This window comes from Myotis nattereri (assembly GCF_964212035.1).
Source record: "Myotis nattereri genome assembly, chromosome: 14".
Lineage (NCBI taxonomy): Eukaryota > Metazoa > Chordata > Mammalia > Chiroptera > Vespertilionidae > Myotis > Myotis nattereri.
The window spans coordinates 16,962,855-16,984,368 of NC_138089.1; the positions used below are offsets into that span (position 1 = coordinate 16,962,855).

Consider the following 21,514-nt stretch of genomic DNA (forward strand, 5'->3'; position numbering starts at 1 on the left):
ACACCGGAGTTTGCTGCCTTGAACAACCACTTCAAAAATACAACTAAAAGACGGAATGGACATCATCCAGAACCACAGGAAGGCTGGCTAAGTGGAAATTCTACAACTAGAAGGAAAGAGAAAAGCATACTAAGACTCAGAGGAGGTGCAGTACGGAAGTAAAATACTAAGATACAGAGGCGCACACGGAGGGGGCTGGCAGCTGAGGGCACGGCTGTCGTTTTCAATTGGGAGGGAGTCTCAGGCTCTGAGCTCCAGTCCTGGGCGAGTCTCTGGGGACCCAGACTCATACGGGAGAAGCAGGACTGTCTGGCATTGGTCAGAACTCGAGGGCAGCTTTCTCTCAGAGAGACACTGAGAAGCTGGGCCTCTGAGAGCAGCCATAACTACTAGCCCCACCCTGTTGATCCCATGGGACCCACCCCACCCAAGCCCTGCAGGGAGGCTTTTGCTGGATAGCCTCAGGCAGAGGCTAGATTAGAACCTCCCTAGAGATCCAGGAGCCAGTGTACCCAGAGGTCAGAGTGGGACCATCCAGTTTGCAGCTCCGTGGAACCATAAAGGACACACTCAGGGGGCAGACTCAGTGAGCACCAAAGTCCCGTTGGAGCAAGTCTTGCCCCGGAGGGGCATCTCCAGCACAGAAGTTCTCCCATTGCAGACACAGCTGATTCTCACAGCCAATTGGCTCAATTCCTCCCAGTGACACCTACAACAATCAAGGCTTAACTACAACAGGACTGTGCACAAAGACCACAAGGGGGTGCACCAAGAGTGTCCTCCTCAGGTAATTGGGGAGGCTGAACCACTGGGACCTAGAGGACACTTAGCACAGAAAACCACTTTATCAACACAGGGAAGCATAAAAAATGCGTAGACAAAGAAAAAAGACACAAATGACAGAAATGGAGGAAAGCAAACGACTGGATATAGAGTTCAAAACCACACTTTTAAGGTTTTTCAAGAATTTTCTAGAAACTGCCGATAAACTTAATGAGATCTACAAGAAAACTAATGAGACCCTCGATGTTATATTGGGGAACCAACTAGAAATTAAGCATACACTGACTGAAATAAAGAATATTATACAGACTCCCGACAGCAGAACAGAGGAGCGCAAGAATCAAGTCAACGATTTGAAATACGAAGCAAAAAACACCCAACCGGAAAAGCAAAATGAAAAAAGAATCCAAAAATACGAAGATAGTGTAAGGAGCCTCTGGGACAGCTTCAAGTGTGCCAACATCCAAATTATAGGGGTGCCAGAAGAGAGAGAGCAAGATATTGAAAACCTATTTGAAGAAATAATGACAGAAAACTTCCCCCACCTGGTAAAAGAAATAGACTTCCAAGTCCAGGAAGCGCAGAGAACCCCAAACAAAAGCAATCCAAAGAGGACCACACCAAGACACATCATAATTAAATGCCAAGAGCAAAAGACAAAGAGAGAATCTTAAAAGCAGCAAGAGAAAAAAATTCAGTTACCTACAAGGTAGGGCAAGAAATATTCAAAGTGATGAATGCCAAGAATCTACAACCAAGATTACTTTATCCAGCAAAGCTATCATTCAGAATTGAAGGTCAGATAAAGAGCTTCACAGATATGAAAAAGCTAAAGCAGTTCATCACCACCAAACCAGTATTATATGAAATGCTGAAAGGTATCCTTTAAGAAGAAGAAGAAGAAGAAAAAGTAAAGATACAAATTATGAACAACCAATACACATCTATCAACAAGTGAATCTGAAAATTAAGTGGATAATCTGATGAACAGAATGAACTGGTGATTATAATAGAATCAGGGGCATAGAGAGGGAGTGGACTGACTATTCTTGGGGGAGAAAGGGGTAAGGGGGATGCGGGAAGAGACTGGACAAAAATCGTGCATCTATGGATGAGGACAGTGGGTGGGGAGTGAGGGAGGAGGGTGAGGTGGGAACTGGGTGGAGGGGAATTATGGGGGGAAAAAGAGGAACAAATGTAATAATCTGAACAATAAAGATTTAATTAATAAAAAAAAGAGCACGGTGTATTATCAATGATAAATGCAAACGATCAGCTTTCTTCCTTCGGTGAGGGAACTGTTTAGTCATTTTACGACTCATCAGCACTTTTACTGGGGAGACAAGGAAACTGGGAAATGAAAGTCAAATAAAGTAACCCTTTCACTGGCATCAGGGGTGGTAACCATTTGGTGGGAGCCCTAGCTGGTTTGGCTCAGTGGATAGAGCATTGGCCTGCGGACTGAAGGGTCCTGGGTTTGATTCCAGTCAAGGGCACATGCCCAGGTTTCGGGCTTGATCCCCAGTAGGGAGTGTGCAGGAGGCAGCCAATCAATGATTCTCTTTCATCATTGATGTTTCTAGCTCTCTCTCCCTCTCCCTTCCTCTCTGAAATCAATAAAAATACATTTAAAAAAATTTAGTGGGGAAAAAGCTCGAAATTATGAGTTCAAGTCAAACGAGGGGAATCCCTACTGGTTTCAATAATTTATAGTAGAACCAGTCACCATCACTAAGGCTCACGGAGAGGCTACACATAAACTTACTCTACAGAAGCTAAAAATGTCAGTGTTCTCCTTCGACACTAGTTCCCACTCATAACCAGCCACGTGACTCTGTGCCGTGTGCCGTGTAACCCCTCAGAGCTCACGGTAGTAACTGTTTATGGAGCACTTACTCTACGCCTTCAGCTTATTGCATCTCCCAGCAATGCTTGTAGGTGTCACTACCTCTCTTTTACGAGAACCCCAAGGCTCAGAGAGCATAAATGCTTTAAACAAGTATACTGCTAAGTGATAACAGTGGACTTCACCATGGGCCTGTGTGGCCCAGGGCACAACAGTTCCTACATTCTGCGGCCTTGGGCAGAATGCTTTCACATCACATACCCTCTCAGCTTGATGAACAGAGGTGAGATGAACAGGCAGAACCAGTCCATCAGGTCAGGAAGAAGCTGGAGGAGTGAGGGGCGGATGCAGACAAGAACCCTGGGGAGAGGGGAGGGTGTAAAATGACCTAAACATAGCTGTAAGCTCTCAGAACCCCGCCTGGCTTAGTCTCCTGACTTTAACATCCCTGCACTTTGTAACCCTCCTCCAACGACACGTACACAGGCTGCTGTCTGTAAACCTGGCGGAATGTGACCTGGCACTGCATAGAAGCCGCTGCAAATAAGGATGCAATGCTCTCCTCACCGTGTTAAATAAGCCACCTGAATATAGGCAGGTTCTGAAGAAGCGGAAAGGAGCATTTTTATATGAGTGTGCCTCAAGGAGACATCAGGGTTATGGAGTACCCAGCAGTGTGAGAGGCAGATCATTTCAGTTGTGCCAAAATGGAACTGGCTCTTGGAGTAGGTTGTTTTGCTTCCACACTATGCTCCTGTTAAAAGTTAACCACAGCTTGTGGCACAGTGAGTGAGCCTCCCTCCTGTGTCTTACTGTTACAAGCCACGGAGGCTCTGGTCGCAGTGGACACAAAGCCCCACTGGGGGCAGGGCGAGCAGGTCCTCTCTAGCTCAGCCTCCCTCTACGGTTCGGTTAGAAGGAAGGAATGACCTAAGGCTCTAACGTCCAACATGGCAGCCACTATGAACATCTGGCTTGTACCACTGAGGGACCGAATTTTAAACTTCATTAACTTAAAGTAGTCTAGTGATGACAGTGCTGGGCAGTGCAGTTATAGCTACTTATTTGCAGATGTAAACATAAATTTTTTTAAATGTAAGCGTATTAAACACTGTTATGATTTGCTTTATTTCTACTTAAAATATTAAATGAATCTCTTTCCATACTAGTATTATTTTTCATGTCTATATCTGTGCTGTCCAATATAGTAGCCAAAAGCTAATGAACACTAGTCCAATTGAGATGTGTTGTAATTGTAAAATATACATGATTTCAAAAATTTTGTATGACATAATGAACATAAAACATATTAATAATTTTTAGACTGACTACCTGTTGAAATGATAATATTTTGGACACAATAGGTTATATGAAATTAATTTCACCTGTTTCTTTTTACTTTTTAAATGTGGCTACTAAAAACTTTTTAATTATATAGGTGATTTGCATTATGTTTCCACTGGACCGCACTACCTAAGGCCTCCACTGTATGTAATGAATTAACTTTGAGAACTGAGAAAACGGTTACCCAAATCAGTGTGTGGTGGGTTAGTAACAGTTTCGAACATGATGGACAACTAGAGGCTCTGGAAGGTGTTTCAGGATTTATGTGTTAATGCCAATGAGGTTTCTATTTTATTTCTACTTTTTAAAAAATCCATCAATAAAGTGAATTATTTAAATATTTTCTCACTTTGCCCTTAGCTGGTTTGGCTCAGTGGACAGAGCATTGGCCTGAGGACTGAAGGGTCCCGGGTTCAATTTCGGACAAGGGCACGTATCTCGGTTGCAGGCTCAATCTCCAGCCCTGGTCAGATGTGTGCAGGAGGCAACCAATCGATGTGTCTCTCTGAGTCTCTCCCTCTCCCTTCCACTCTCATAAATAAATAAATAAATAAATGAAAAAATGACCTTGGGTGAGGATTAAGAAATATTCTCTCCCTTTAGCTGAGACTAAGAGCCTCAAGTATGCACTCAGGAAGTCTGGGAAGGGTCATGGAGATCAAAAGAGCGTGGTCATGATTCAGTTGGTTTATCATGGTGTTGACCATCACACAGCTTTATAATTGACTTTGCTCTTTGTCATATGTGATTTCATTTACACCCATAATGGACTATGACTAAAGGCAGGCTTAAGGCATGCCAAAAGCAAAACATGAGTTAGTGAGAAGTTAGAAATATGAGAAGTAGAATCATCGTCAAACTGGTAATTCTGCCAATTGTCTGAGATGCTCTTTGCCAGTGCCTTAAGTTGTAGTCATCTTGTCACAATTCTTATGTCTTTAATATTTCAAAAACCTTATAATTCAGATCCCACACATTAATATCAGTTTTAATAATGCACTGATCAGAATAAAATACTTTTTAGATTTAAAATACTTTCCCTGGGGGTGAGCGGGGGCGGGGGTTCAATCAGTATAACAATGAAAGGAGTTTGTAAGTTAAAGAGAAACAGGGGGCCTGGCTGGTGTGGCTCAGCTGTTGAGCCTCAACCTATGAACCGGGAGGTCATGGTTCGATTCCAGGCTGGGTTGCAGGGCTCGGTCCCCAGTGGGGGGCATGTAGGAGGCAGCTGATCAGTGATTCTCTTTCATCATTGAGGTTTCTCCCTCTCCCTTCCTCTCTGAAATCAATTATATATATATATATATAAAACCCTCCGACAAAGGTGTGTCTGTGGGTTTTGTCTTTGGACATGTAAGAACTGGAGGCAAAGAAATGTGGACTTGGAGAAGTCTGGAGCCAGCTTGCTCACTGCAGGCTCAAGATCAGCCATCCCACATAGGAAAAAGGAAAAAACAAACAAACAAACAAACTATGTGTGTGTGTGTGTGTGTGTGTGTGTGTGTATTTTTTTTTTAAAGCAAAGAAAAACAGGGGGAGTGGGGATTTACAACATGTCCTCTGAAGGGCTGTAAAGCCTTTCCTAATTCCCTAAACCCAGGGGGTCCTGGGTGGACGGAGCTGCTCCCACAGTGCACTCACCGCTCCCAGGCAGACCAGCAGCGCATTCAATGCCTTCCATCACCTTTGGTTTCGGTGTCTGCCACCTCTGTGAGCTCCGTTTCATTCATCATTCACTGTAACTCACAGCACAGTGCCTGGCACACAGGACACTCTTCACAAGGGCTTGCTAATGCTCCCAGCCCCTTAGAGGCTTTCTGACAGACACAGAGAAAACTGTCCAACCCCAGGGTACATACACGTCCACTTCGGGGAAGGAAGCAGCTGGGCTATAGAGAACACCGTGCCTTTCCCAGGGAGCAGCATTCTGAAGGTGCCAGTCACCTCCCAGCCATTCCCTGTGCTCTGCTGGGTCCGTGGGTGCTGCCACACTGGCCCAATCCCCGGCTTGACACTAAAGGTCTAGTGTGAGCAGGCCCAATTCAGGCTTCATTTCCCTCTGTCTGGGCAAACAGGAAAGGGTGCATGCAAGTGTGTGCCCGCGTGCGTGTGTGCATGTGCTTGTGCGTACGTGCTAAAGTGCAACGGCCTACAGTGCAATGAGTCCCTGCCCAGGAATCACTTGCCACGGCGGGGGTGGGGGGGGAGACGGCTCAAAGGAAGGCACTGGATCGAATACTAATCTTCCTTTTCACCTCTGCAGGTGGTTCTTAGATATTTTTACATACAGGATTCTGCCATACCAACACTCTATTCATCCCCTCTCTCCACCACCAGAAAAAAGCCTCAACTGAATTAATAAGGAGAGAAATGACCTGCTTTTGATGAGCCATGTCAAAGAAATGCAGGCAGCCTTGTTTAGACCTCGCAGACAGAGGTGCTGTGATAAGCAGGCGGAGCCCTGGCTAGGCCTCAGGCACCCTGCTTCCCGCACTCCAAGTCAGCTAGGCACGCACGCCTATGCACTAGGCAAGCTGCAACCTATAGCAATTTTTCACACCACAGGACATAATTCATCTGCTATTCTAAGTATAGGATTTTCATAAAGTAGGGTATCCTGTGGTTGTGTACACATTAAAATGCACTTATCTCACCAACTAAAATAAGTAATTCTCCAAGTTTACAGTTCTTAATAATTTTCCCAACAGGGATCCAGAGCCTAAGAGCAGGTTTTAGGTCAGTGAGGTTCTGAGAAACATGTGTTTATGGAGAATCTGTCCCTCTGAGATGATCCTTAAAGGAGCAGATCTGAAGAGCTAAAGACCTTGTGCTTAGAATACATCCCAAGTTTAGCACCTTGCAATGTTATAAAACTTTCCAGGGTAAAGTCTAAAGGGCTCAAGGGTTCTTTTCAGAGTAATAAAAATGTTATAAAATTGATTATGGTGATAGATACAGAATTCTGTGAATAAACTAAAAGCCATTGAGTTGTTTATCTTAAATGGGTGAAATGAATGGTATGTGCATTACACAAAGCTGTTTAAAAAAAAAAAAAACTTTCCAGGAAGAATTCCCCAAACTAGCATGTTAATAAACAGAAGAGTACTCTCTTGGTCATCTCGATTATCTGAAGACAACAATGACAATGGAATTCCCTTTTGCTCTCAACTGCACCCCGTTAGTAAGTAAGCAGGAAGCAACACGATATCTTGACCTTCAGCCAGAAGCAGCCAGATTTTCCACGAATTTGGTAGTCAGCAAGATCAGCTGGAGACAAATGGTCCATCTGCACAAACTCTTCCCTTCCTGCAGTCCACGTATTTACCCCGTAAGTGCTTGTCCCGTGGTCCTTAATCAAAAATTTCAAACTGAAAATGATGGGCCCTGTTACCTCCTCTGAAAAGAAGTGGCACCTTCATGTCCCCCTCCCAAGTGCATCATTCATGAAAGAAGTCTCTGACAGGACGGCTTCCAGTGTAAGAGGAAAAACAATGAGAAAAGCCTATTGCTCTCCCTCCCACAACATCCCAAACACTTAAGCACTTCTGAGCTCTAGAACAATGTTCGGGTCCAGGTCTCTCATTTCAGGATGCCAAAGGCTGGAACGTAAAGGAGCTTCATTTCTTTCTTTCTATTTTTAACATTTTTATTGATTTCAGAGAGAAAGGGAGAGGGAGGGAGGGAGGGAGAGAGAAAACATCAATGATGAGAGAGAATCATTGATTGGCTGCCTCCTGCAGGCCCCACATTGGGGATGGAGCCCAAGACGTGGGCATGTGCCCTGACCAGGAATCACACCCCAACCCCCTGGTTCATACGTCGACACTTAACCACTGAGCCATGCCGGCCGGGCAGAGTTTCATTTCATGTGAAGCCGCCAGAAACCTCTAGCAGCCTGAAAAAGAACCTGCGTGCAGTGGGTTTGTATGACTTACTCCAAACGGCCTCATTTAGACCCTAAATCAAAATTCTGTATTTTGGACAACCTCAAGATCACCATCCATATGGAAGCTGTGTACACAGGGTGGCTGTTTCCATGATTCCCCTAGGGAGCAAAACATTTACCTATCTTTCACATAAAATAAACTTCAGCCCCAGAATCCTACATCTCCTACTAGTAACTATAGCCAGCTTCTTATTTGTATTCCTACCACAGGAAACCTTTCTAGTGTGATAACCCTCAAAAGAGGTGATATATGAGGATTAAGAATCACCAAGCCCCAAATCTGGCTGCAAAAAATTATCTTCTTCAGTAGGAAGAGATGACTTACAATTTCTAAATGCTTCCAACTCCATCTGACTGCATCCATCCCAGGTTTAAAGGACAAGTGAGGAAAATTACATAACCAAGGAGAAGATGATTGATTAGCTTGCCAGAAAAGAACTATTATTATTTTATTATAATGTATGGAAGTGCGACAAGTTAACTCCCATCCTGTCTGCATCTGAACAAGACCACAATCCATATGGAAGCTGTGTACACAGGGTGGCTGTTTCCAAACATCTAATAATAATAATAATAATAATAATAATAATAATAACTTTTTAAGTATTCAGTATAAATTGGAATTCTAAAAAACTTCCAAATAGTATCCCAAAGGGAAGACCGGAAAGATTCTGGTACTGAGCACTGGATCGCCTTAAAATGTCAGGATCTGAGGACAACTGGCCTCACATTTGAATAGGTATTGTGGACGAAAGGGGCCACACACTAACCTGACAAGCTCAGGGAAGGCCTGCATGATGGCCTTACAAACTCAGAGACCTAACGTAACCACAAAGGATGGTCTGAAATTAAACTTTAATTAAAAGCAGTTATGGTGGGTAGTTACTGCCTAAACTGCTATCTTCCCTGACAAGATCGACCTTTATCTTAACCGAGCCTATCTGTCTTTTTGCATCTATAATAACATACCCTTGAAATGCCTGGGTAACTTGTAACTTCCCTTTTTCTGGACCCTTTGGGGCACAACCTAATGTGCCTGCGTGCCAGGACAGATACCACAAATTCCTTCATTGTTAATTGTTCCTGCACCCACCTAAGTATGTGTCCATCATTCTACTTTTTATCCAATCCCAGGGGTTGCCCCCCCCCCCCACACTCGCCCCGCTTTGCTTTCTCCTGCCTCTCTAGTCTATCACCAGTGGATTTCATGTAACCTACCTATGTCCCTTCCTTTGATTGCAATATATAAATATAGATGTAACCCTCCATCCTCCGGAGCATCATCTCAATTCGTTGAGGATCTGCTTCCCGGCATTTGTCAACAGTTTAGCTTAAATAAATTCATAAACATTCTTTACAGGTTTGAATGTTTTGGGGTTAACAGTATTCTGGTAAAGTATGGATAAAATTTTAAACACTATTTAAAAAGGTCACTGACTAAGAAGCTGAAGCTCAATAAACCAAACCACAAGAGGAACTTCAAAGCCATTGGTGTTGTGACAGATGGAGATCCTGGTCACCTGCACACACTCTGTAAAATGGGAGGCCTCAGAGTCTGATGGAACCAAGCTCTGCAGGAGCAGGAGCTGTCTAGCTCGCCACCCTGTCTCCCGTGTGCGCCTGGCGCGTAGGCACTCACTCCATTTTTGTTAAATGAATGAGTATTGTCGAATAAACAAACGGTGCAGGAATGCAGTTTCTAAAGTCAAAGGTTCAAGGGGAGATCCATTTTCAGTAAAGATCTTAACATGTAATCTTATCTGTTCCACAGATTTAGAATTTTTTCTGTTATGTCTAAATATCACTAAAATTATCTTTTGTTTCTCGAGAACAAAATGCACCAAACACAGAGAAAATAGGTCCTGATTCAGAGGAACCTCGGAGAAGAATATTTAAAAAGGAGAAAACTGAGATTGAGCTATCACCCCACAGCATCCTGACCAGCAAAAATCGGATGTGCATCTTTGATAACCTCCCCAGAACTGTCTGTGTCCTCTGGTTTCTATTTCAGCTAAGTAAGCATTTTTTTTTTTTTTTCAGTCAACTGGCTTTTAAAAGTTTTCCTTTTCATGTAGCCAAGAACTTACAGATTTTCCTTGTCTTCTCTCTTAGTCCTCCCAGACTTTCCCACCATTTATCCAAATGGCTTCTTACCAGAATTCCTTCTGTTTGGAAAGTCCTTCCCTTTCCTCCCACCCCCTAAATGCTGAACACATCCTCTCTCTAATACTGTCCTTTCTGATTTTATAGAACCTTCATTTCCTTGCAGCAGAGGCCTGGTCTATTTTCTGACACTAAAGTCACTGTGTTCCATAAAAGCAAAAATAAAATCATTCAAACCAGTCAGGCACAGAATCACCGACCAGCCTGCACCTTTCCTGCCAGCTGTTCATCCCAACAGGCTTTTCTGGTGGTAACCATGTGTTCCCATCATCCTTGTGGCAGCTCTGCTTTTCATTTGACAAAATCTTTCCCTCTCCAGTCCATAAAGCCTAAATCATACCTGACTTAAAACTTTCTGCTATAAATTCTTGTTTCTCAAGACTACACAACCTTGACCAACCAAAGGAACAATGGACAGAAATTAGCTTACCTGCAATGCTAACATTTTAATGTGTTTAACCCTTTGCATACATGTCACCAGGGAGGAACGCACTTTACAAATATTTCAGAAAGATTATTTCAGAAGGTAACTACCTATGAAGGTAACAACCTCGAGAGGCGAATAGGGTAGGCATTTATTAACCCATTTACAGTTGACAAACTAAACATCAAAAAGGTTAAGTGCCGCCGAAACCGGTTTGGCTCAGTGGATAGAGCGTCGGCCTGCGGACTGAAAGGTCCCAGGTTCGATTCCGGTCAAGGGCATGTACCTGGGTTGTGGGCACATCCCCAGTGGGAGATGTGCAGGAGGCAGCTGATCGATGTTTCTCGCTCATCGATGTTTCTAACTCTCTATCTCTCTTCCTTCCTCTCTGTAAAAAATCAATAAAATATATTTAAAAAAAAAAAAAAAAAAAAAAGGTTAAGTGCCTGGCCGGCGTGGCACAGTGGTTGAGTGTCAACCTATGAACCAGGAGGTCACAGTTCAATTCCCGGTCAGGACACATGCCCGGGTTGCGAGATTGAACTCCAGTGTGGAGCGTGCAGGAAGCAGCCGATCAATGATTCTCTCTCATCATGGATGTTTCTATCTCTCTCTCTCTCTCCTTCCTCTCTGCAATCAATATATATATGTTGTTTTTTTTTTAAAGGTTGTGACTCGCCCAACCAATGTCACAGGACTAGCAAGTGTCAGCCCAAACCCCTACCTATGAAGGTCTTGCCTCTTCCAACCTCAGACTGTCTACGATACACTCTCTGTAGGTTTCTGTCCTCTAGCCAAGGAGTGGCTTCCTACAGACTCAGCATTTCAGAGAAGATGCCCCTCTGACTTCTGGGACACCATCTCCCTTGGCTAACAAGCCAGAAAGCCATCTTCAACCTTCCCACAGAAAACAATGCCTTTTTCTCCTATATACCACCCTCAACGACTTCTTTCCAAGATAATTCCCAGCAGTTCCTGTTTTAAAGGGACGTACTCAGAAGGCACTAGTAGCCCAAAACACATGCATCAGCATTTGATTTTCTCAATAAAGTTCAGGGCTGATGCAACATTTCTCAGTCTCAGATTTTACAGCTACATTGACAAGAACACAGAGGAATAAAAAATTGTGCAAGACAATGCTACATTTTTTTTTTTTTTTACTCCAACACATCTGCCTCTATGAGTCTCCTGTGAGTCACTGTCTTTTGTGTTCAGTCATCGTTACAGGAACAGCCATTCTCTCTCGCCTCAATTATTTTACTTCATTCCTTAAAGAAAAGCTCTGCAATAGAAAAGGAATTCTATTACATCTTTTACCACTTTGCTGAAGCACTGACCCCTCAACTTAGCGCCTCAGATACGATGTTGTCCCAATTTTCAGCCCTACCATTTTACACGAACAGAAGGAGAGGCCAAGGAAGGTTGTGATTCATTTACTAATCATTCAACAAACGCAAATGAAATCCTCAGATGCCAGGGACTGGGACCAAAAAATGAACAAGAAGTATCCCTCCTCTCACAGCCTACAGGCACTCTCCCCTCTCCCCCCCACCCCCTGCCCCGCCCAACCCCTCCCAGAAGACAAGAACGGAGGTCTCCTCATCTAGCCAGTAACATCTTTTTGGTGCCCTGACAAACCATGTATCTACATCACCACCTCTGTGTCAAATGATGACACTTCTGGAATTCCAGCCCATCCCTACTTTAGAAGAAACAGCCAACAGTCACTCTATTGCAGTCTCAGATCCCATTCCCCTGTCTCCCTTAGATCAGACATGACGAGAGACTTCCATACCCTAACATATACCATTATCAGCAGGAAGCAATTACTGAAAACAGACCCTCCTCCCTCGTCAACCCTAAAAGATTTTAGGGGTGGAAGTCTCTGAGGGGGAAATGTTATAGAATAGTAAGAAGCTAGGAAAATTCCAAGACTAGTGGAATCGGGAAACTGAGACGGATAAACACCTAGTACATCCTATCTTCCTTAAACCAAGGACACTTAAGAGTTAATGGTTTGCCCAACTGGTGCAGCTCAGGCTGGGATTCCATTCCCCCTCTTCTTCTCACCCCTCACCCCGCCCACCCCCACCCCCATATCCTCTAACCTCTATGGGACCCCATGAGGTTTGCAACCAGGGGAGCAATGGGCAGCAGCAGCTTGTCCTGGACTAACCCCCTCAATCTGTCTCCAAGGCCCCTTTTCTCCCCTTTCCTCTGACTTCCCAGTGAGCCAGGCAGCCCTGCCTAAGGCTCTCCTGCTGCTACTTCCATGCCCTTCTTTGTTTCACTGTCCTAATATATTTTTGCTGTGGTCAATGAATTCTTGTTTGCTTAAAAAAAAAAAGAGAGAGAGAAGTTAGTACAGAATAAACTGGTCAGCGTTAAGGTAGAGGTGAGCACGTGGCCTGGGGCAGGCCACCATGGAATGATTCCTGGAAGAAGTGATCTGTGGGCATTTACAAGCATCTCCTTCTTTATTCTCAGTTCAAAATAAACGTAAAAGACGCAACTCCACTTCTTAAAAGGTTGTAAGATTTACCTGCCCACAGTCCAGTCAAAATCTAATTTAACAGCAGAATTTATTCTTGGCCATGGCCAGGTAGCTCAGTTGGTGAGGGCGTGGTCCAGATATGCCACGGTTGTGTGCTTGATTGCCAGTTGGGCATATACAAGAACCAACCAATGAATACATAAATAAGTAAAGCAACAAATCGCTGTTTCTCTCCCTAAAATCAATCAACCAAATATTTAAAAACATTTAGAAAAGAATTTATTCTTGACTCCCTACCATGGATTTCAACCCTTAACTTACACTCCCTTAACACAAATTATAGAGAGTTTAACAAATTCTGTCCTATATACTACCTGCTCACAAGTCTGTAGAACAGAATTAAAGATATGCACAATGAAATAAAATGTACCTGAAAAAATACGATCATTGCCCTAGCCGGTTTGGCTCGGTGGATAGAGTGCCAGCCGGTGGACCACAGGGTCCTGGTTCCATCCAGTCAAGGGCACGGACCTGGGCTGCAGGCTCCTCCCCTGGTCCAGGCCCTGGTCTGGGCATGTATGTGAAGGAGGCAACCAATCCATGTGTTTCTCTCACATCTTTATTTCTTTCTGTCTTTCCCTCTCTCTTCCACTCCCTTTAAAATCAATGGGAAAATATCCTGGATTAACAACAAAAAACTGTAAACAACAGAAGTATCATATTTAAAAAAAAAAAACAAAACAAAAACACACTCCTTTTCCTAACTGGAAATGAACACTGAACAATCCAAGCCCTACGAAGCATAGCTGTCGGAAGAGGAAACTGAGGTTCAAAAAGTCCCACTTTAATACAACAGAATAAAAGGTCTCTTTGAAGCCACCAGAACAGCTTGAACAAAAAGAGAAACAGAAGGCTATTGTGGGGCCCGAGCCTCCAGATGATGAACCCCAAACACACTGCAGTGGTAAACAAACAAGCCTGCGAGCCGGAATCTGATTTGGTGACCAAACAAAACACTACAACTTAAGGAATCCCTCTCTTCCCATTCATTATTTCCCAAAGTCCCACCGGCTGGCAGCTCCTGTTTCCTTTCCTAGTTCTGGGGTTCATTACTTGTAAATTATAATGGATGGTGTGCTTTTCCAAAAAAGGTACCGGCAAATGAAAACCACCATGGGTTTAAAGCCACATAAAAGACAGCATGTGTAACAGAAAGGAACTCTGCCTGTGTTTACTATGAGCACCTATTACCCCTTTATGCGACTCCAGTGGATTTTAAACTCCAATGAACGCTGCCGCTGCCCACTAAATAGCAGGTTAGCGCCGGGCAGGAGCACATGCAAACACCTGCCTCAGCAGGACCCCAGGCTGCTCCGCGGTCTCCCCGAGCCCAGCCGGGCCAAGGCCCAGCACCTGACCGGGACCCGGCGGCACGCCCCGGCGCCGCCGCCCCGCGGGCCCAGCGAGCGGGCTCCGGAGCCCTGTTTGCCTGTGGCCCGGCACCCTCATCCCACCACTCAGACCCCGGCGGGAAGGAGGGAAACTCCGCGGCCCCAAAGAGGAGGCTGGCGGCGGGCAGAAGTGGATGAGCGGGTCCCGAGTGGTCTGCTTACCCCGCCGGCCCAAGGTGGGGCCCGGGGCCCCAACAGCACCCCCAATTCGGAGTCCCCCCCCCGGTGCACCGCCGCGCCCCTCCCGCTCTCTGGCCCTGGGGGCTGCGATCCCTCCCCCCTTCCGGACCTCAGGGATCGCTCGGGCCCCGGACCCAGACCCAGAACCCCCGCCACCCAAAGCCCTCCGGCCGGGGCCGCCGACCCCTGCCCCGTCCCCGCCCGGGCTTCCCCGCCTCTCGGGGCCCGGGCCCGCCGGGCGGGCCGCGCACCGTGTGGGACTGCAGGCTCTGGCTCGCCTCGATGGCTGCTGTCAACGGCACCGTGTCGTCCAGCAGCACCTTGCCGGCCGGCGGCTTCTCCATGAAGGCCATCCCGGGACGCCCGTCCGCCACCGCGTCGGGACCCGGGGCAGGAACCACAGGCGCCGACTCCCGCCTGCCCGGCTCCTCCGCCGCCGCCGCCGCTGTCAACACGCGCCGCCCCACGCGCCGCCGCCACCCGCCGGCCCGGCCCGCGGGGTCCTAGCGCCGTCCGTCCGCGCCGCCGCTGCTCTCAGCACTGGCCACACTTCGCGCCGCCGCCTCCCGCGGGGTCCTAGCGCCGAAGGCATCAGTCGGCGCTGCCTGGACGCGCTCTTCTCCAAGGTCCTTGCCGCCGCTCCGCACACCGGGTGGTGCTCTTGGCCCTGGCCCTCGGGCCCGCGGACACTTCACCCTCCCTAAGCATCACCTCCAGAGATCCTCAGATCCCAGGACACCGGGTCCTCTGCCCTGTGATCCAGGGACCCTCAGGCCCACAGGTCCCCAAACCAAGCCGCTCAGTGTTGGGCTTGACATAATGCCCTCAGAAGCTGGACTGTCAGACTTGCAACCTTTACGCTGGACCTTTCCCACCCAGGCCTTTCAGACCCAAGGACCCTAAGGCCCAGAAAAAAGGCCTTCAGGACGGGACCCTCAGTCTGCGCCCTGTAGATCCAGAGATTTTCTAAAAACAAGTCTCTCAAAGTCAGGTTTTAAGGGCATGTTTGCACCTCACTCTTCAGAGCCCTCAGAATTAGACCTCACAGTGGGAGCCCCTGGACTCCAGCACCCTCAGACCCAAGCTCTTTCGATTAACTGGGAACCTTAAAAACTGGGCCAGGGACTCCCAGCCTCTACCCTTGGTCCAGCTCTTAGCTCAGTCCACAGGCCTTCAACCCTGAGAACCCCCAAACAAGATCCCTCAGACTTGGGGTCCTCATGAAGAATCTCAAACCCAGCGGCAGAGAACTTTGCGTCCAACTTCTTGGCCCCAAATTTGTCCCACAGTCTGTCTGAACCCAAGGCCACAATACTGGCACTCCTTACCAGTGCCCCTACCCTACCGCTTTATCCTTTATCGCGCCCCCCCCCCACACACACACACACATACACGTAGAAATCCCACCCACCCTGCTCTCTCCTAGGGCAGCACCCCAGGATGATGCAGAGTTAGACTTGGAATTAGATGACCAGCATCTCCAGGGCTCTGGCATTTCCAGCTGTGTGACCCTGAAGAAGTTGCTCAACCTCGCTGAGCCGAGCTCCCCATGTGTAAAATAGAAATAATACTTGTATGGAAAGGTTGATATGAAGAATGAAGTAGGATGGGAAGGGGCTTGGCATATAATAAAAGCTCAATATTACTTTCTTCCTTCCCTTCAGTTCATATAACAGGCTTCTAACTCTTAACTTTGTATCCCCTAAATTTCTACATTTCAGACAAGAAAACAGTGTTTCTTAGTAACACCTCCCCCCCACCACCACCACCAATACCCCAAAATTTGATAACACAGCAAAGGCCTAGTACAGTGGTTCTCAACCTTGCCTGCACATTAGAATCACCTGGGAATCTTTTTATTTTTTTAAATATATTTTATTGATTTTTTACAGACAGGAAGGGAGAGAGAGATAGAGAGTTAGAAACACCGATGGGAGAGAAACATCGATCAGCCGCCTCCTGCACATCTCCTACTGGGGATGTGCCCGCAACCCTGGTACATGCCCTTGACCGGAATCGAACCTGGGACCCTTCAGTCCGCAGGCCGACGCTCTATCCACTGAGCCAAACCGGTTTCGGCTGGGAATCTTTTTAAAATCCTGATTTCTGGGCCTCATCCTCTGGAAATTTTGTTTCTTTGTTATGGGGTGGGGCCACAACATGAGTAACAAAGAAACAATTTCTGGAGGATGAGGCCCAGAAATCAGGATTTTAAAAAGATTCCCAGGTGATTCTAATGTGCAGCCAGGGTTGAGAACCACTGGGCTAGTATCTAACGGGTACTGTCTCCAGATCTCAAACTGAATGGGATTGTTGGGCAATCCTAAGTGGCTAAGGAGCCTTGACAGAGTGACGTAGGGGCCAAAACCCAATGGACAAAGATATGACTGAGGAAAGCATGGAACTTCTTGACTCAGTCCTAAAATAATCCGAACTCTTCCTGCATTCCATTTCTGTCTGAGTGTATTTATTTATTTTTAATTGTTTTTAAATGATTTCAGAGAGGAAGGGAGAGGGAGAGAGAGAGAAACATCAGTGATCAGAGAGAATCATTGATAGGCTGCCTCTTGCACACCCCACACTGGGGATCGAGCCCACAACCCGGTATATGCCCTGGGAATTGAACCACGACCTCCTGGTTCACAGGTCTGCTCAACCACTGAGCCATGCTGGCCAGGCCCAGAATGTTTAAAAGCATCAGTCTATTAAAACAAAATCTTACATCACTTAGAGAGGATTCAACTTGTAACTTTTATTTTTTCATGCAAATGGATTATTTCATTGCCAGAATCACACATACCCAAATTCTGCTTTAATCAATTCTCCAATCATGTGCACTGGCCATGCCAAAGCTCTTCTGGCATCCTGCTGGTGGGACTCTGCAATGTTCCAACCTTTCTAAAGGCACTTGTTCGTTCAACAAGTATTTACTGAGTACTTACCATGTAATAGGTCTGGTGCTGGGATTCAACAAGATTTATCAAGGGCTTTGCAAATGTTCTCACTCAGTAATTCTATATCTAGGAGGGTATCCTAAGGCAATAATCAGACACCAGTGGAAATATACAGCATGAGCATAAGGATCTAACAAGAGGGAACTGGACGAATCATGGTTAATCATAAATGGAATATTTTTCCATTATTAAAAATAAGATTAAAAAATCAGATTATCAAAAAATACGTAACGATGTTAAGAAATGCTCTTTATATAATAGTAGGTGGAAAAAACCAACACTGTTGATTCTTCAACAGCGCAGGTTTGAACTGTGCAGATCCACTTATCCCTCGATTTTTTTCAATAAATATAGTCCACCCTCAGTACCTCCAGTTTTGCATCCATAGATTGAACCAATTATAGACCAAAAACAGTATTTTGATCCATGGTTGGGAATCTGCAGATGCAGGGGGCTGACTATATGCTTTTTTCTCTGCCTTTTTATATAAGGGCCTTGGGCATCTGCAGATTTGGGTACCCATGGCGGGGTCCTGGACCCAATCCGATACCAAGGGTTGACTGTAGTTAAGTTTTGAGGTAGGTAAAAGTTATTTATGGAATTTCAACTGCATGGGGGTCAGTGTCCCTAACGCCTCATTGTTCAAGTGTCAACTGTATATGCATTTGTATGATACCAAGTTTTAAAAATGTATATTATATGAAAAACACCAAAATATTAACCTAGAAAGTGGGAGCACGATGCTTTCCATTTTTATGCTCTCCTGTTTTTCAAAATGTCTCTAATGGAGATAATTTACTTGTATGATTAGGGAAAAAAACAGTATCATACAATGAGTTGCAAAGGTCATAAAATAACAGCCTTGTCTAGTCTTCCTCACTGGGAAAAGGAAACTGAAAGTGAGAAACCAGATATTAGATGGAATGAAACCAGAAACCAACTTTCAGTCTAGCCTTTCCCTTTCTCTGGAAATTCTTGCCCGAACTAAGCCCCTCAGAATAAAGGCTATGGTGAACCTTGTAATTTCATGTTCATCTTCTCAAATCAGTGCCTTGTCAGAGATCCTCTTAGGACCTTGAACTTAACTGGATCCCTAGATTCACTGGAGACCAGGCCCCAGACCCTACAACTGCCTCAACACCTGTTTGGCTTCTGAAGTGGCTCACACAGCAAGGGGGGAACCCTCCCCAGAAATAACAAATCAGATTAGCTTTTCTTCCAGTCTCAGTCTGAGCAGAGCTAATGCATTATGCAGGTCCCTAGTTTTGCCACATACACTACTACTCAGGGCTGGCAGGAAGCAACAACAGATTTATATATCCTTGTATGTTGCCAAATGTTCGATGGCCCATAGGTTATCTAATAACTTGACGTTTGGCCAGATGGGCTGAAGATGAGTCTTAGTGAGGATGCTTTTAGACCTGGCAACTGCTCCACAAATCACATCATAGAAGCTTGTGGAAAACTCCGTGCTTCCTAAGCAGCATCGCCTCCAGACTCAAAATGACTTTATTTCTTTAAATATTCAAACAAACAGACAGACGATCATAACACTGGTGCTTGGGTGCACCTTCTCTTCTGGGAAGGAGGGACTTTGGAGCTGCCATTTATTTTCTCCTGGTGCTTTCATTTCCTGACGACTAGAAACTTCATGATCTGGATAGAAAAACAAAATTCAACTCAAATTTGATCTTATTTCTCTTACGTGTTGATACTGCCCATCACATTGCAGAGGAATATCCCCAAGGTTTCTAAGGTCATGTAAACTATCAGAGCTAAGAGGCACCTAGAAATTGACTATGGGACCTCCTGCTAATCCAGTTCTATTCATGCAGTGTCAACATTCGTTTTGGGTTTTCCTGTGATTTGAACTTAAATTTCTTCAAGTTGATTTTGCTCCAAGCTTAAGTTTCACTGAAGACGTTGAGAATTCTTCTCTGCTGTGTTTGTAACCCTAATGAAGACAAGCCAAGAACAAAGGAAGCAAAACATCTGGGGCCCTGGAGATGTTCAAGTGCAGCCCAAGAGACATTCCACAGTGCTCCCATTCTGCTCAGACAGAGCCAGTTCATAAATTCTGCCAACACATGAGGCATTCAGAGTGGCACAGCTGCTCAGAGTGACAGCCCTTGGTGGAGTATGTTTTAACATAAAAATTTAATAGATGTAATTTAATAGCAATTTTCTTTGGGAGTAAATTGCTCTGAATCATACCCTAAGAATATTAAAAAAATTAGTAATTTAGCACAAAATGAAAACCTGTGGTTACCTAAGAGGAACCAGCGTGCATTTAGCAATTTCTTGTTTTTCTAGATGAATATACAAGTCAAGTCCACAAGATGAATGGTGGCTGTGGTGAGGCTTTCTCCACTGTTACTCAAGATTTGCTGCTCAGAAAAAGAAACATATTACCAATATGGAAATGTTTCTAATAGAATATAAAGATCTGTTAAGCAATTTTCCAGTACATTAGGCTGAAATTGCTTAAGATGAGTATATCTTCCTGTGACAATCAAACATTGCATAAATTGTAGTCTTATAATGCCCCTATGTGGAAAGTGCTAGTACACTTTGGCCTGCTATTTTAGTCAGTCATTTGTACTCACTTCCATGTGTGACCTCACACGGTCAAAGCCATCCCTGTTATCTGGAAGATTTCCTAATTTCAGGGTCACCCACACTTTCATTAGAAGTCATTCTTTCCAGCAGCTTACCCGGACAGGATTCAAAATGAAAAAGCCAACCCGCTAGTTTTTCTTATTGCCAGCTTTAACATAGCTGGTTTGAAAATCTTGGCTCTGAGTAAAAATAACAAATTATCATTTACAGAGAAGCATCCCTAACTTCTTGCCTACTCATCTATTCAACTTTATACTGATTTATAAAGATCAAAGATCATGACGCCTAGGGAGCATTAAAGAAAAAGGAAATGAGCTTGAGAAAATGCTTTTGAGTTATACAATATAAATCAGCTAACAGCCAGTTCTGACACCCCTTCCCACCCACCCCCAAATATTTGGCCTGCGCATAATTTTTCATCTTTAGAATAACTCTTTCAGTAAATCTGCTCTGGAGACAAATAATCACTGAATGTCAACTTAGAAAAGGGGCAAGAATAGGTATGGGTGGAAGGCATAAAGTAATATATAGAGGAAAATGCTACAACTGTAGCAGGGAATAAGATCTAGAACATTCTGAATATAAGAAAAAATTCTATAGAATGATGTCTCCAGATACTTTTAATGGCCATAAAAAGATACTATTATAGAAACTGACATTGCTTTAGTAATGGGAACATTTTAAGACACAGGGTGATGTAAAAAAGAAATGTTTGGAGCCAGGAAGGCCCGTCTGAATCCCAGCTCTCCTGCATACCCGCTGTATAACCCTGGGCAAGTCACACAGCATTAGTCTGTTTCCTTGCCTATAAAATAGGACAACATAAGTTTAACTTCACAAAGTTGTTCAAAGGATTAATGTAGAAAATAGGCTCATCAAGTATTGAAGAAATGGTAGCTATTAGTATTAATGATGATATCACACTCCATTTCAAGACTGCTACTAAGTCAGAGAATGAGTTCTATAGAATTTGAATGTGGGCTTCAGTCCACATTTTGTGCAAGTTCCCCATTTTTTCAACGTATATCAAATTTTCAACATGTGCAGTGTTTTATCTATCAGCAAGCCTTCTTCCAGTGGATCTGAGCCTGTGAATGCTGCCCACTCTGAAATGCATGAGAATGGCACCCTTGTTTCTCACATTGATTTTGATTATTTTTACTTCAGTCACAAACTAGAGTATGGTACAATATTAAACAAGTTTAAAAATACTTTATACACATCACTGCCCTCTAGTGACTAGAATTCTTTCAAGTAATCCATTTAACTGATCCCCTTAATGTAAAAAACTAAAATAAAAATCTAGTTAT

The 21,514-nt window shown here is 44.7% G+C and overlaps 1 protein-coding gene across 3 annotated transcripts in view; it reads right to left on the minus strand.

The window, feature by feature from the left end:
• Window positions 1-15,078, minus strand: part of PXK (PX domain containing serine/threonine kinase like) — a 76,391-nt gene extending 61,313 nt beyond the window's left edge. For all 3 annotated transcript variants that reach the window (XM_081105906.1, XM_081105905.1, XM_081105907.1), the window contains exon 1: window positions 14,883-15,078. In XM_081105906.1, coding sequence (XP_080962032.1) covers window positions 14,883-14,984 — 102 coding nt within the window. In that variant the 5' untranslated portion in view covers window positions 14,985-15,078. The remainder of the gene's footprint in view (window positions 1-14,882) is intronic.
• Window positions 15,079-21,514: the final 6,436 nt, after the last annotated feature.